The sequence below is a fragment of the Octodon degus genome, unplaced genomic scaffold, assembly GCF_000260255.1.
Source record: "Octodon degus isolate 3935 unplaced genomic scaffold, OctDeg1.0 scaffold00017, whole genome shotgun sequence".
Lineage (NCBI taxonomy): Eukaryota > Metazoa > Chordata > Mammalia > Rodentia > Octodontidae > Octodon > Octodon degus.
Genome location: NW_004524593.1, coordinates 23,260,902 through 23,275,500, shown reverse-complemented (window position 1 = coordinate 23,275,500; position 14,599 = coordinate 23,260,902). Strand labels below are relative to the sequence as shown.

General features: G+C 59.8%; 1 protein-coding gene across 1 annotated transcript in view; it reads left to right on the top strand.

Moving 5' to 3' along the window:
- The window catches only part of Susd4 (sushi domain containing 4), an 81,473-nt gene extending 70,071 nt beyond the window's left edge, over positions 1-11,402 (top strand). Inside the window, exons 6-9 of the mRNA XM_004626951.2 lie at positions 7,479-7,670; positions 8,371-8,515; positions 9,446-9,822; positions 10,398-11,402. Coding sequence (XP_004627008.1) covers positions 7,479-7,670; positions 8,371-8,515; positions 9,446-9,822; positions 10,398-10,426 — 743 coding nt within the window. The 3' untranslated portion in view covers positions 10,427-11,402. The remainder of the gene's footprint in view (positions 1-7,478; positions 7,671-8,370; positions 8,516-9,445; positions 9,823-10,397) is intronic.
- The last annotated feature ends 3,197 nt before the right edge of the window (positions 11,403-14,599 follow it).

The following is a 14,599-nucleotide window of genomic DNA, read 5'->3' as shown; positions in this document are numbered from 1 at the left end:
CCACAGTGTTGGGGTGCAGGGTGTGTGACGTGCAAGCTGCAGGGGCTCTGAGTAGACCCCACTGGGCTGGGATCAGGGCAGCCTGCTTGCCAGCTCTGCTGTCTCCCACAGAGGAGGAGGGCAGCAAGGGGGCCTCCAAGCCGCTGGTCCTCCACCTCCAGGGCCAAGGAGCTCGGCATCAGCACGAAGGGGCCCGGATGGAAGCCATGGGTGACAGGTGGGGCAGTGGGGGGACAGGAGTGTGGGCCAGTCATGGGTGTGAGGAGCTGGGATCTGGGAGAGGCAGCAGAGTGGTTCCTCTCCCCCTGCGGCAGACTGCCCCGCCAGCAACAGCAGTGCCAGGGCCTGATCGGGCCCGCAGCAAGCCACCTGCCCAGGCTCCACACCACCTCTGGCGAGAGTGTGGCTTCTGTGTCCCCACTGAGACTGGGATTGCAGGCACCCGCGGCCCTGGCGCTGCGTTGCATCTGTACCCTCAGTACCCTTGATTTTGAGACAGTTCCCCACTAAATCACCCCTGGGGGTGGGGGTGGGAGGAGGGTGCCCAAAGCTGCTCCTCCTGCCTCAGCCCTCCGGGGTGCTGGCATTACAGGTGTGCACCAACACACGTGGCTTATTTTTTGTATTTGACAAGGAGACTGAGTGAGAGGCTGGAAGCAGAGGAAATAGTTCCTGACTAACTCTATGCATTACCCTGGGTCCAAAACCTGACGAAGCCATAACACAGAGACAGAGCGCTACAGGTCACTTCCTTTCCTGCATGTAGGTGGAGAAGAGCACAACATTAGCAAACTGAATCTGACCATGTACAAGACATTGTACGCCACAATAAGGTTTATTCCAGGTGTGTGAAGCTGCTTCCACCTTTGAAAATCGGTGAATGTAATCCAGCAAATCAATAGGCTGCAGAAGAAAAGATACATGGCCAGTCGACAGACCCCACCCCCCCACCCCACCCCCAAAAAAGGTATTTGACAAAATCTGGCACTAATTCCTGGCTGGAAACCCTCAGTAAGGCCAGAATAGAGGGGAGTGCCTCGGCTTGATGAAGAAATCTATGAAGCCCCTGTGGCGACACGGTCTTCACAGTGAGAGCTGGGAGTTTGGGGGGTCCCTTGAGGGTCAGGAACGAGGCAAGGTTGCTGCCTGCCCCTCCGCTTCCTGACCCACCTGGGCATCTAGCTCATGCGCTAAGTCAAGCAAAGGAGCCAGAGGCAGAGTGGGGTAGAAATAAAACCACCTTTGTCCACAGATTCATGATTTTCTGTGAGAAGGTCTGAACAGATTAATGAAGAAAGCCTCCCTGTAGGACTGGGTGGGGTGTCGGCATCCACCTCACACACCTGGGGCTGGGACCCAGCCCCGCAGGAGACGGCAACCAAAGCCTCCCAGAGCCAGGAAATGACTAGAGCAGGGTTTCGGGAGAAAGATTACCATACAAGTCTGCGCTGTCCCGTAAGCCAGTAATGAACAAGTGCAATTGGAAGTTAAGAACAGCTTCACCTGGAGCGAGATGCTTAGATACATGGCCAGAGGAGTACAGCGTGCGCACGAGGGCAGCCGGGACGCCTTGGTGAGGGAGATGGAAGGGCTACATCAAAGGAGCACGTTCTGCTCCTGCAGGCAGGAAGGCTTAGCGTTGCCGAGGTGTTGGCTCCTCGCAGGGTGGCCTGCAGACCCAGTGTCCTTGGCTGTTGTCCTGTGGTGTCAATAAACTGATTCTCAAGATGTATGGGAAGCGGGAGGAAGCTCCAGCACAGGGCACTAAGGAGCAGCTCGGCATCAGAGGATGGTGAGGAGGACCTGGGGGCTGTGAGGCTCCAGGCGTCAGAGAGCAGGCAGCCACGGCATTCGCAGAAAGGAGTAGGGCCCTAGAAAGGGGCCATGAGCAGAGGCCGGTCAGGAGTGAGGCAGCGCCTGACTGGTGGCAGATGCCACCTTTCAACAGACGGTGCCGGCATGACTGATAATCTGCATGCAGAAGAAAGAAGAAAGGAGTTCAGAGCTGGATCTCACGCCTTCCACTAACAGGGCTCAGACTGGTCACAGACCGAATGGGCAAGGCAAACTCCCGAAGATGACAGACACCAGGCGGCCGGAGGAGTGGTGGCAGGGGGTCTTTTTGGACACAACACCCAGGACGTGGCCCATGAAAGAAATAACTGAAAGCTAGGCTTTCTTAACATTTTAAAATTCTGCTCTGTGAGGACTAGTGTCAAGAGAATAAGAACACAAGCAACAGACCAACAGGACCTATTTGCAAAATACGCATCTGGTGAAGAGCTACAACCCAAAAAGTAGAAAGAACCCTTGAAATGCTACAGTAAGAATGTTACTAACACGATGAAAAAAATGGACAGAGACCTTAGCAGGTATCTCCTCACCGAGGAAGGCGTGCAGACAGTTAATACACCTGGGGAAAGATATGCCGTGTCCTGCATCACTGGGGAAACACTAGTTGAAGTGAGGCACCAGGGCACACCCTTTAGGACAGCCAGACCCAAGCCACAAGCCGCTCGGGAGGCTGAGGGGCTTGCAGCGGCAGCAGTGACCTCCGCCGTGGCTAGCACCAGTGGAAAAGACACAGCACTCTGGGGGGCAGTGCGGTAGTCGTGCTCCAGAGGATGCCAGCAGGTCAGAAAAGCTGTCGACACAAAACCCACACATGACTTCTGTTCATAATTGCCAAACTTTCAAAGCAACCTTCAGTGAGTGAGTGCATAGATATGCTGGGGTGCCACCAGACAAGAATATTGTCCCCTGTGAAAAGGAACTGAACCATAAAGCCATGAGAAGACAGAAGTGAAAGAAGCCGATCAGAAAAGGCCACTGTGATTGCCAGTTGTGACATGTCAACTTGACTCGGGTAGGACCACCTAGCAGACTCTGGGCGTGTCTGTGGGTGACAGGCAGGCCTCAAATGGAGGGGGGAAGGCCCGCCCCATGGGACCTGATACAGCAGGACGCTGCAGTGTCCAATAGGCTCGTATCCTGGGCAGGATGAAAAGGGAAAGGAAGTCAGCCCTTTTCCAGGGGAGGAACTCTGGTCTCCGCCATCACCTTTGGCAGTTGGTTTCCAGTTCCCTCAGGCTTTCCACACACACCCTCCAGCCTCCACTGCACACATTGGCTTTGTGATGCGGGAGCCTGGGAGACGGCAGCGAGCTCCAGCCTTCAGCTTTCAGATGGGCCTGGGTCCTCCCGCTGTCTGGCGCAGGAGCACTGGATTCTTGTGGCTCTGGTTCCCCAGGTGGCCACAAAACATTTTTACATGTAGTTTATCTTGGCTCTGTTCTTCTAGTGAGCCTAATGAGCACAGCCATGCACTGTAGGACTCCGCCTGCATGAAGTTTTGAAAAGGCAAAACGAAAGACGGTGAGAAGATCTACACTGGAAGGCTGGAGGACCACCAGGCGGAGCGTGGGGTGCTCAGGCCGTGAAGCCGCGCCTCACGGCGCTGTAATGGTGGGACAGGGTCATGGCTCACTTGTCCAGACCCTGGAATGCGCTGCTGCAGCATGAGCCCTGGCAGAAGCTGTGGACCCCGATGCCAAGTTCGTGCAGGCCTTCGGCAGGGACACGCCACCCAGAACAGGGACACTGACAGGGGAGACCTGGGAGGTGGGAGGCAGGTGTGGCTCTTTCTGAACCTTCTGCTCCCCTTCCTGTGAGCCTAAAACTTCTCCAGAAATAGTCTTTGCATATTTTTAAAAGAAAAAGGTCTTCCATGATTTTTCAATCAAGGGAATTGTGTATTTTCATTTTTGCACTTGCTTTTGGGAGAATGAGCCCCTCGCCAGCCCCCTCTCCCTGTCCTGAGCCTGCGGCAGCTGCACCCTCCCTGGATTCTGCTGACGTCCCAACCCTCCCGCCCTGACCTCGTCCTCTGCACTCAGAGCACCTCTCCCCACAGAGGGTCTCTGCACTGGGCACTCCAGTTCCGGCCTCTCCTGGCTGCCCCTTGCTCCGCACCTTTGCAGCCTGTGGGAAGCGCTGGCTGGCGCTGTCCGAGGTGTGCAGAGCGCTGACCCCACCATGTCAGCGTGGTCGCTGCTGATGCCCTGGCCCAGACTCGCTGCTGGTGTCCGTGCAGTGGGGAGCTGCTGTCACTCCCCCACTCTCCTGTCTGTAGAAAATGGGACCTGACACGGCAGGATGCTGCAGCTCGCTGGCACTGGAGGGCAGCGGACGGGGGAGGTGCCCCGGCTTGTGACCAAGACCTAAGGCTTTCATCCACTCAAAACTGGCGTCTGAGTGCTGTGCTGTGCAGCCAGGGCTTGGAAGATTAGGCGTTTTTCATGTTTTCAGCTCTTTGTGGGCTTACTGCATAGACCCCCTCGTAGGCCAGAGAGCCTGTCGGAGCTGTGTATATCCAGATGACCCCAGGAGACTGGTGCAGCCAGAGACAGGGCTTTTGGAAGTGACTGGATTTGGGCACAGTAGCCAGCCAGCGCTGTGAAGAGAGGCGGGTTGCTGGGGCCACCCGAGTGCCTGTCTCCTTTCCAGCTCCTGCTGTTTCCTGGCCACCATGACGTAAGCAGCTGTCCTCTGCCCAGGCCGCCCTGCATCCTCCTGCCTTGGAGCCAGCCAGTTATGGACTAAAAGCTTGAGTCCAAGTGAGCCCCTCCTCTGGGGGGTGTGGGGGTGTCACACAGTCCAGCAGCCAGAGCTGGCCAAGCACACCTGGCAAGGGTACAGCTCTCTGGGCGCTCCCGGGCCACTGCCCGAGCACAGCAAGGCTCTGGAGGGAGCAGGCCACCCAGCTGGCTGTGGGCGGAGCAGGCAGATAGGCAAGCAGGGCTTTCCAGGAACTGGGTGGAGGGCAGGCTTGTCAGGGGTGCCCCCTGAGAGCAGACCTTCCTCGGGCTTTGCTGCCAGCCCTACTGGCCATTTCTGGCCCATGGTGCACAAGGACAGGCCCTCGCCTCCCCACTTAGCCCTGTCTGGCCAGGCTCTGGATGGCTGGGCTGCGCAAGGCCTCTCTGCAGCGGGGTAGGGGAGCACAAAGAAGCCGCAGCAGCCACATCCAAGGGGCGCATCACTGACCCCTGGCGGACAGTGCTTGTCACCAGCACCAGCTGGCTCCTGGAATCCCCAGTGTGTGACTCCAGGCCTCCTTGTGGATGATTTCTGAAGCTGTGTAAAGGATCCTGAGGCCAAACTGCAGCGGAATCTTTGCCTGAGCCCCCAAGATGCAGGAGAATGGGTGGTGTAAGGCAGCCCTGCCAGGGTCCCAGGTCAAGCCGGTCCACGGCTCTCGCCACAGCCCCAGCTGCCGGCCCCAGGGAGCGTGCTGAGAAAGTATGCTGGTGAGGGCCATCCTCGGTGGGCCGCCCTGGAGCCGGGCAGTGACCAGACCTGGAACTGCCATGATTCGGTGTTATCTGTGAAGTGCCCGCTGTGTGGGGCAGCAGCCCCGCCCCACCAGTCCTCACAACATTTCTCTGAGCACCCTCAGCCCGTCCGCAGGCCTAAACAGGAGCACGGGTTGCTGCCCAGTGCCCTTGCGGCTCGCTCCACCCCCACACCCCCGGGACCACGTGGTGCGACTCAGTGGGCCTGAGGCAAGCGGTGACTTGAGCATCTGGTCACCAGGCAGGTGAGAGAGAAACCCTCCAGGAACAAATGTGTGTGCTTGGGCACAGCTCTGGCAACTTCCTTATGCTCTGGCCATGAAGATGTGGAGTGGCTGCTAGCCCGGAGCCTTCTCTCTGCATAGAACCCGCACATGTGTGGCATGTTCACATACACAGCGACCCACATGTGGCTTCCACATGCACATACACAGCAACAGGAGCGCCTCGGCAGAGCAGGTGAGCTGGCGCTCTCCTCACTGGTCCCCAGCTGTGTCTGCAGCAGGAGCTAAAATCCACCCTCAGCAACCTCCGGGGTCCAGCCCAGTGCTGAGCGCCATCCTTGGGCCCCAGCTCAGCTCTCTGCTCCTTTGTCCTCACAGCTGGAGCTCGATGTCCTCTCCTTGTGTCTAGCGCCCCTGAGTCATGCCACACAGTGCCCTCCAGGTGCCCAGTGGCAGGGTTTCCTTCTTTTGTAATGGCTGAATAATGCCATGGTGTATGTGCCCCTCATTTCCTACAGCCGTGCCCCTGCCAAGGACAGCGCTGTGCCTGTGCCCTGGAAATGACCCCCCACCCTGAGAGTGGCCCGCGCCCTGAGCACCCACAGTGCTACCTGAGCCCCCACCGGGCCAGGTGGAAGGGAGGGCCTCGGGGAGCCCCTGGCTGCCCACACAAGCTGCCCACAGGGGCAGTGCCTTCCACATCCCTCCGCCTCACCTTTGCCTCTCCTATCAACCCCCCATGTGCCCAGAACACGGGCAGAGTCTGAGCTGCAGAAGCAGAATCTGTGGAGTTGTGTGGCCCCACAGCACAGGCAGCAGCTCAGATGACAAGGGACAGTGAGCATGTCAGCCCAAACTCGGACCCGGCTGCCCAGGACAAGTCTGGCTCCCGCTCGCTGCTCCTGTTGCTCTTCAGAGCCTCAGTTTCCCCTTCTGTAGGAGAACCAGTCACTTGTGTGTCCCTGTGCATCTATGGGGCTGGCATCTGTGGCGGTGTCAGCACCCACCTGGCCAGGGCTCTTGCTTGGCCCTCGGTGGGGCTCAGCCGTCTGCTGTTGGTTAAGTGTGCTCCTTTAGCTCAGGCCTGAGTCTTGGTGGGCGCCACTGTGTGGCTTGGGCCCTGGAATCTGCAGGCCCCCTGCCCTGAAGAACAAATGGCCGTGCTGTTCGTCTTCATGTCCTCCAGGAAAGGAAGCTCTTGGTGACTGGGCATGAGCAGGCTTCCACCTCCGCCACGGTCACCTTCCAGGCCCAGAGTGGAGGGCCGGACACAGGCTCAGGTGGGAGGCAAGCCAACCTTCCTCCCAGGTGGAGTGTTGAGTCAGAATACCATGCACACCTCAGGCCAGAGCAACCTCCAACGCATGGCTCGGTGGAGGCTGACAGATTTAGGGACCTGGGGCGGCCTCAGCATGTGGGTGGCCGCAGCTCCCCATTCACCCCTCAGGCCTCGGGGTGTGGGAGGTGGAGTCTGGTCCACCTGCAGAGCTACAGGTGTTGGGTTCCTTGCCAACAGACCAGGCCACTGCCCCCAGAGTCAGTCTCCAGTGACAGCCAGCAGGGCCAGGCACAGGAGAGCTGCACCTTTTGGCTAAGATTTTGTCCATAAATATCTTAATTTTATTTACGAAGCTGTCTGGCACATAATAGCACACATTGTGAACAGGGTAACTTAAGGTAGCCCTTAAACAGGGACATTCCTTGCATTGCAAAACAAACTCCCTTCACGTGTGTTTTACTAGGGTCTTGTGGCAGGGCTGGTGCTCGGAATCCCAGGGCAGGCTTCTGCCCGAGCACTGTGGGGACAGAAGTGGGTGGTGTCCGGTGACTCCCGGACGGGGCATGGCCGGCCGGCTGCCCAGCCGGGCTGCTGACACTCGTATTTCCCCCACGGCCCAAGTCTGCCCTCTACCTCCCCTGGTGAGCCACGGCGACTTCATCTGCCACCCACGGCCTTGTGAGCGCTACAACCACGGCACGGTGGTGGAGTTCTACTGCGACCCCGGCTACAGCCTCACCAGCGACTACAAGTACATCACCTGCCAGTACGGGGAGTGGTTCCCTTCCTACCAGGTGTACTGCATCAAGGCAGGTGAGGGCCCCGCCCCAGGCACAGCAGCCTGCCCACTCCTGGTCCCAGGGCTGCCCAGGGATTGGCAGGAATCAGCACACAGGTGGCCCCTCACGTGCACTGTAGGCAGCAGCCTGGCTGGCCCAGCACTCGGGCGCTCAGGGGCCCTGGCCGTGGCAGTGGGCACTGCCCAGAACTCAGCAGTGGACGTGGGCTGGCCCTCTGCACACAGCACAGAAGCGCCCATTCTCGCCATCCCCATGAGCCGCAGGGGCCCTGCGCTGACCAGGGAGGCAGGAGGCCAGCACTGTGCGGGCTGTGAGTCTGCTCCTGCCAGCCCTCACCTGGAGAACCCTGGGTGTGCAGAGGAGGTGGGGAGGAGCCCCCAACCCTCTCTTCCCTGCTGTGCCCCACCCTTCATTCCCCCCAACAGAGTGAGCCCAGAGCGTCACAGAGGTCCTCACCCACGGTCCCACTCATCCAGCCCGGGGCTAGGTAGGGGGTAGAGCCCTTTCCCCAGCATGCCCCAAAGCTCTCAAGCCCGGCTCGGTGCCTGGCTCCAGTGCGCGCCTGTGTGTGGCCCTAACCAGACACACAGGAGCTGTGCGACTGTAGACATCCCCACCCACAGGTGTGTCCTGCACTAGGCATGACCTAGGTGAGCACCCAGGCTGGCGTGGAGGTCACAGAGCCTCACGCCTGCGCTGTTCTCTCTCTGCAGAGCACACACGGCCCCCCACGCGTGAGACCCTCCTGGCCACTTGGAAGCTTGTGGCGCTCACGGCGACCAGCGTGCTGCTGGCGTTGCTGGTGGTCATCCTGGCCAGGACGTTCCAGACGAAGTTCAAGGCCCACTTCCTACCCAGGTCGGTGTGGGGCCAGACGGCAGGCTTTCAGGGGTGTCTGGGCTCCTTCAGCCCCTCGAGGCTATCCAGACTGGTACTAGGTGGAGGGGGTGCAAATCAGTGCTGCACGCTGCGCCCACGGCCAGGAGGTGAGACGCCAGCAGGACGGGGATCGGGCAGCCCAGGTGTGGATGGGGCAGGCTGCAGGGTCTATGGTGGGCGGCTCTCTTCCACCTGCCCCGTGGCACTGCAAGCTGGCAGCAGCTTCTCCCCTCGCCCTTTGGGACCCCAGACTTCAGAACAGAGTCCTGGCCCCTCCCCAGGCAGCCCAGCCCAGGTTGTGTGAATTCCCTTCCCTTCCCTGAGATGGGGCTGCACTTGGGAGAAGTGTCCTGGTTCCTCCGCCTCAGCCACAGACCCAAGTCCACTCAGGTCCCCTCCCTTCCCGATGTTCCCCAAAGAGAGGAGGGGGCCCAGCTCTGCCAGCCATGCAGGTGCGCCTAGGGCTGGGGCCGGGTGTGGTGTGCACACAGATGCAGCAGCCATGAGTGGCAGGCTCACCTTCAGGGTGACACAGGACACAGGGTGGAGGAGCCCCAGGCGCAAGGGGTGGGCTCAGGTGTCCCCACTGCCCATTCTCGCTCTGCTGCTCTGCTTTGCTGCCTGGTCTGGATGGAGGGAACGATCCACAGCGCAGAGCCAAGCCACCCAGGAGCCCCACACACCAGCCAGCTGACCCTGGCATCGAGGGTCACGCTCCCTGCCCACGTGGGGGCAGATCCCAGGACACAGCCGAGGGAGCTTGTTGGACAGGCCACGTCCTGCACCACCCCTGCCACAGAGGGAGGGGAGACAGGTCTTCCTGCCTTGCCTGGGCCCTGCAACCCACCGTGCCCAAGCTGTAGCTGCCATAGCAAGGCTCTGACAAGTGGCACCATTTCCTGTGCACAGGGGACCCCCCAGGAGCTCCAGCAGTGACCCCGACTTCGTGGTGGTAGATGGTGTCCCTGTCCTGCTGCCGTCCTATGATGAGGCTGTGAGTGGTGGTGCCAGTGCCTTAGGCCCTGGGTTCCTGGCTGCTGTGGGCCCAGGATGCCCTATGCCCCTGGATGACCAGAGCCCCCCTGCCTACCCCGGGGACGAGGATGCAGGCGCAGGGGACTCATCAGAGACCTGCGACAGCACCTCGGGCTCCTCTGAGCTGCTCCAGAGTCTGTACCCGCCTCCCCCGAGCCAGGCACACCCCTGCCCCGCCCCTGAGGACCCTGCACCAGCGACTGGCACTGGGGAAGCGGTGTCCAGCAGCCCAGGCATCGACATCGCTGATGGTGAGTGCCCAGCCCCGCTCCTGGCACACAGAAAGTGGGGCCGCAGCCCCTGATAACGGGGAGCCTGTGGGGGCCATGAAGGCTCTGCAGGGGCAGATTCACAGGAGGACCCCAACACCAGGCAGAGCGGGCACAGTCCCGGGGCTCCCGGGTCCCCACACCACGCCGCCGACCTACACCTGGGTTTGTGGTTTTTAGCCTATGTGTCCACCAGAGCCAGCAGTTTAAGTCTTTTTGTTGTTTGTTTTGCTACTATTACTTAGTTTATTACTGCACGTTTTTGCAGAGCAGTGTTCACACCCTTGGTGTGCAGCTGCAGCACCACACAAGCCTCTCAGTTTGTTCTTTCAGTCACCTGCCCCTCCCTACCTTCTCCCTCCAGTGCAGTCACAGTCATTTTCAGCCAATAGACGTCATGCAAGGAAGCTGGCTTACTTGATTTTAACAGATCCGTGGGACTTCACATTTTCTTCTCGATGAAGTCTAGAATTGCAGATATTCTAACGAGCCTCATATTCCGAACGCCCGCCTGCCTTCAGGCTGTGTGGAGCTGGTAACCATTCCTTCCTTCGCAGAGATCCCTCTGATGGAAGACGGTCCCTAGGGCGGAGACCCCATTGACGCCGCTGCCCCTCGGAGAAGAGACCTGGATCGGCAGAGCCAGGCCGCAGGCGGACGGTTCCCGGGCGTGGGCTCTGCCTAATCCATCTACATGAGCTACGATTCCCACGGTCCACTGGACTCACTGCCCGGCCTGTGCTATGAGCGTGGAGGAGGTGCCACGACCCGCGGAGAACAGGACCAGGTTCAGAGTTGTCGAGGACGTTGTGAGGCGTGTCCATTCCGCGCACCCTCATCCTGCCGCACATCCCGCCAACCAGAGACCCTGCTCTTAAGCATGTCCGCTCACATGGTGTAAATTTGCCGTTCACATCCGCCTGGCTGCCCCGGGAGGCTCGGCCCCTGGAGAGCAGGCGTTGTGGCCCCGTCAGGGCCCAGGGCATCTTCCTCCCTCCCTGTTGGCTCTGCTTGGTGCAGTGCGGGGCATGGTGAGGAAGGCAGGCAGCGGGGCCGTACCCGTGCCCTCCCAGGCTTGTTCCCGTGTGGCCCGGTCCACAGCCCTGAGACTGTCACACAGCCAGGCCATTGCAGATGCCCCTCGCGCCGGAGCTGGGACCCAAGTGCTGTGCGGTCCTACTCCCTGACAGCAGGCCTGAGCTGGGAGCTCCTTTCAGGGCTTTATCCTTGGCCCGCACTCCAAGACTTAACCATGCTTTATTTTCCAAAACAGAAATTGTTTCTGAAACATATTCTGCCTCCAAAGAAAGTGTGAAGCTGAGTTAGTTCTTTCTCCTCCTCTCCTCTGACCCCTCCTGCTTCCAGCCTCTGCGGCCTCTCCTGCTGTCACCTGCCACTAAGAGGCCCAGCGCCCCCAGGGTGAGGTAAAGGCCCAGTCTGAGCCAGGGAGTGCCCTCTGCCAGCGTTGCCCACGGATTTGATTCCTTCCCTCCCCTGGGTTTTAGACAAGTAAACGATCTCCCGATCTGTAACATCGCCGAGCTGGTCATGCAGCGAGCCCAGGAGTGCCGCCAAGTCTTATTTTTTTTCTCAACAGAGAGATTAAAAATTTAAAAGGAAATGGTGGTGCCAGTATGACCTCAATGGTGGGCAGAGTGAGATGGTGGGAGGGGAGACCACGGTGGTGGGGCTGGAGGAAGGGCAGGGCTGTGACCAGGAGCCTGAGGGAGTGGCGGAGGGGCTGCCCATTAGCCCGGACCCTCAGGGGCTGAGCTTCGGCTGGGAGCAGGTGGGTGCAGCTGGCCCCATGACACACCTTCGCTGCAGGAGCTGGGGTTCACAGGGTGGAGTGGGAGGAGGGTCCTGGGCCTTTCCGGCCACAGTCTTCACCCCACCTGCCCCCTCTCCACACAGATCTCAGGACCACCAGCAAGCTGCCCCCTGCCTCCCACAGGGCCCCCTGCTTCTCCCCAGCAGGGCTGCACTGGACAGGTGGGTCCCCCTGAGGAATCAGTGTCTCCAGGGTCCCCAGGAGAGACTTGGCTGGGGATCTCTGGGCTCTGGCACTTGAGGCCATAGCAGAGTCTCCCCACAAATGTCATTGGCCAGGTCTGGGGTGGAGAAGACCAGGCTGGGGAGGGCACTGCAGCGGTGGCCAAGTTGCTGCAGCCTGGGTGCCTAAAAGCACTGGAAGTTTGAAGCTCAGCATTGGGGGGACTGCGGTGGAAGGCTCGAGGGGTGCCACTGAATCTGACAACATGAGGACAGGAAGCCCGCCAGGACAGCCACTGGGGCTTGGGTCCTCCTGGCCCAGCTCCTCACTGCAGTGAGGGAGGGAAGGTGGTCTCAAGGATCTATTGCTGTTCTGTCAGGGCAGCGACTGTGGTACCCAGTCCTGTCTGTCTTCCACCCCACCTGCCCACAAACCCTGCAGCCGAGCCTGCACCTAGCAACAGGGCCGCGCTGCAGACGTACTTGTGTCCAGCCAGGACAACCCTCCAGGCTCTTGCTGCTCTGGGCTGAAGCACAAGCAGACCCCAGTCTTCTGGGTTGATCCAGCCATATTTTCCCACCATGCACCGTGCACCATGGGAGGGATGGGAGGTGGCTGAGGGCTGGTGGTGCCCCCTGCACACGTCCTGGACAAGGAGGTGGCCCTTCTGGCCAGACTGCCAGCACAAAGCATCTGTCCTTGTCACATACTTCATTCTTTACAGTGAGGAATTGGTGTTTCCAGGTCCCCCAGGACAGAGGCTTGGCTGTGGATCTCTGGGGTTTCAGCGATGCAGAGGGTCTCTGGCCAGGTTACAGAGAAGTGGCTAGGAGAGTGCCCTTCCTTGTTCCCTCCCATCAATGTCTCACTGTAGTGTGGTAGAGTGGTCACAACTGAGTGGCCAGTGTCTCACACCAATTAGAGGCTGCAGAGGGCCCACTCTGAGTTCCGGCTTCTCCAGCTTTGACCACCGGGCTGTGACCCGCGTGCACAGAGCCACACGGGTGCCACAGCGTCCCACATCTGACCTTTCCACCCGTCTTTCTGCTCAGCCCTTGGCTACTCTGGTCTTGCTCCTGTCTCTGTCCTGCCTCTTCTGAGCCCCCAAGAAGGTGATGTCTAAGTGGCAAGGGGACAGCTCTCCAGGCTCCTCTGGAGGGTCCATGCCGTGACCTCCTCACCCATCATGTGTTACCCTTGCTGTTAGAACCTCCCAGAAGTCCTTTGGTCCAGAAACTGGCAGCAGGCTTCATGGAATGTTCCCCAATGTGGCCTCAGACCCTCCTTTCACCCAGCTTCACCTAACACCACTACAGGGACACTGGAGACCTCCTCAGGGAACAGGAGGGTGGCAAATGTCCAGGAGCCCTGAAAGGGATGCCACAGAAGGACACAGCAGGAGCAGGTGCTGGTGTGAGGGACGATGTCCCTCTTCCTTCTCAGTAAGGTCACATCCTGCAAAGGACTAGGGTGAGCCCAACAGCCTAGCAGGCCAGGGTGGTGGAATCTGGTTACTTCCTCCCCTCTGCTGGAACCTCCTGGCTGTGTCCAAGACAGGAGCTCCAGTAAATGGGTGAGAGGGAGAGAAGACCAGGGTGGGGCAGGAGCCAGTTCAGAGTCTAAATTGGACAGAGTCTCAGAAATCCCTAGTGAAAACCAAGCTGCTCCAAGTGGGTGCCATCAGCCTCAGGGCTGCCCGCTAGGCAAGTGGGGGCCCGTGCTCTGGGCAAAAGGTCACTGCTGTAGGGGCAGGGGCAGGGGCAGGCGCAGGGCAAGTTTAGGGTTAGCGTGGGTCAGCCTGAGGTTCAGGGCCTGCTTGGGGTGGCACAGCCCCTCCTGTGGCCCCTGCTGAGCGCCTGTGTCCGCTCCCTGCTCCTGACCACAGGCCAGTCTTGCGTTGGATGGTGGAGGCTGAAGGGGCTCAAGCCATGAAGCGCCACGCTCGCTGACCCAGCACAAGTTGGCTGCGCAGCTGTCAGAAGCAGCGGGGGCAGGGCTCCAGGTCCCCGCGTGCCCTGAGGGCATGTGCTCTCAGCAGGCTTCCCTTTCCTCCTGCCCTCTCCCAGCACTTCTCTGTCCTGGAGCCAGCTGGCCTTGCCCAGGACACTCTGAAGCCACGAGCTGAAAGGAGCCTCTCACTCTTTGGTTTGTGTGGGTCAGATATTTTGTCGCAGAGACAAGGAGCTGGCTAGGCACTGTACCTGCAGGCACAGATCAGCCCTGGCCGTGGCCCTCCAGGGTCTGCCCAGGGGACCGGGTCCACCAGCCTCGACACTGCTCACAGGGGCAGGAAGGCAGAGCGCTTCCCATGCCCTCTTCACCTCACCCAGTGCTCTCCTGCCCCTGTTCCCACTCTGCTGGAACTTTCCTCTCAAAGTCAGGTGAAACTAAAGCCTTCTGAGACGTGGGAGCCCCTGGGGTCAGGCAGGCCCATGGCCGAGGGGCCTCACAGGCCTGTCTCAGCCAGTAACGTGCTTGCAGGGTGCCGGGGACGGGGGCTGAGCTTCACCCCCTTCACAGCTGAGCCTCTGTTTCTGGCTTTTTCTTCACTGTCCCCTGCTGAGGCCGCCAAGCTCTGCTCTGCTGCTCTTCAAATCAACGCTACCAAAGACGGGGACAAGGTAGTCACTGCAGAACCTGAGCTGGGCCAGGCGGTGTGTTTGCTGTGTCCCTGACAGCCACAGGCCGGCAGCATTTATGAACATGTGGTGGTTCTTCTGCAGACTGGAAGCTCCTGTCCTTCACACTGTCTCACTGATTTAAACT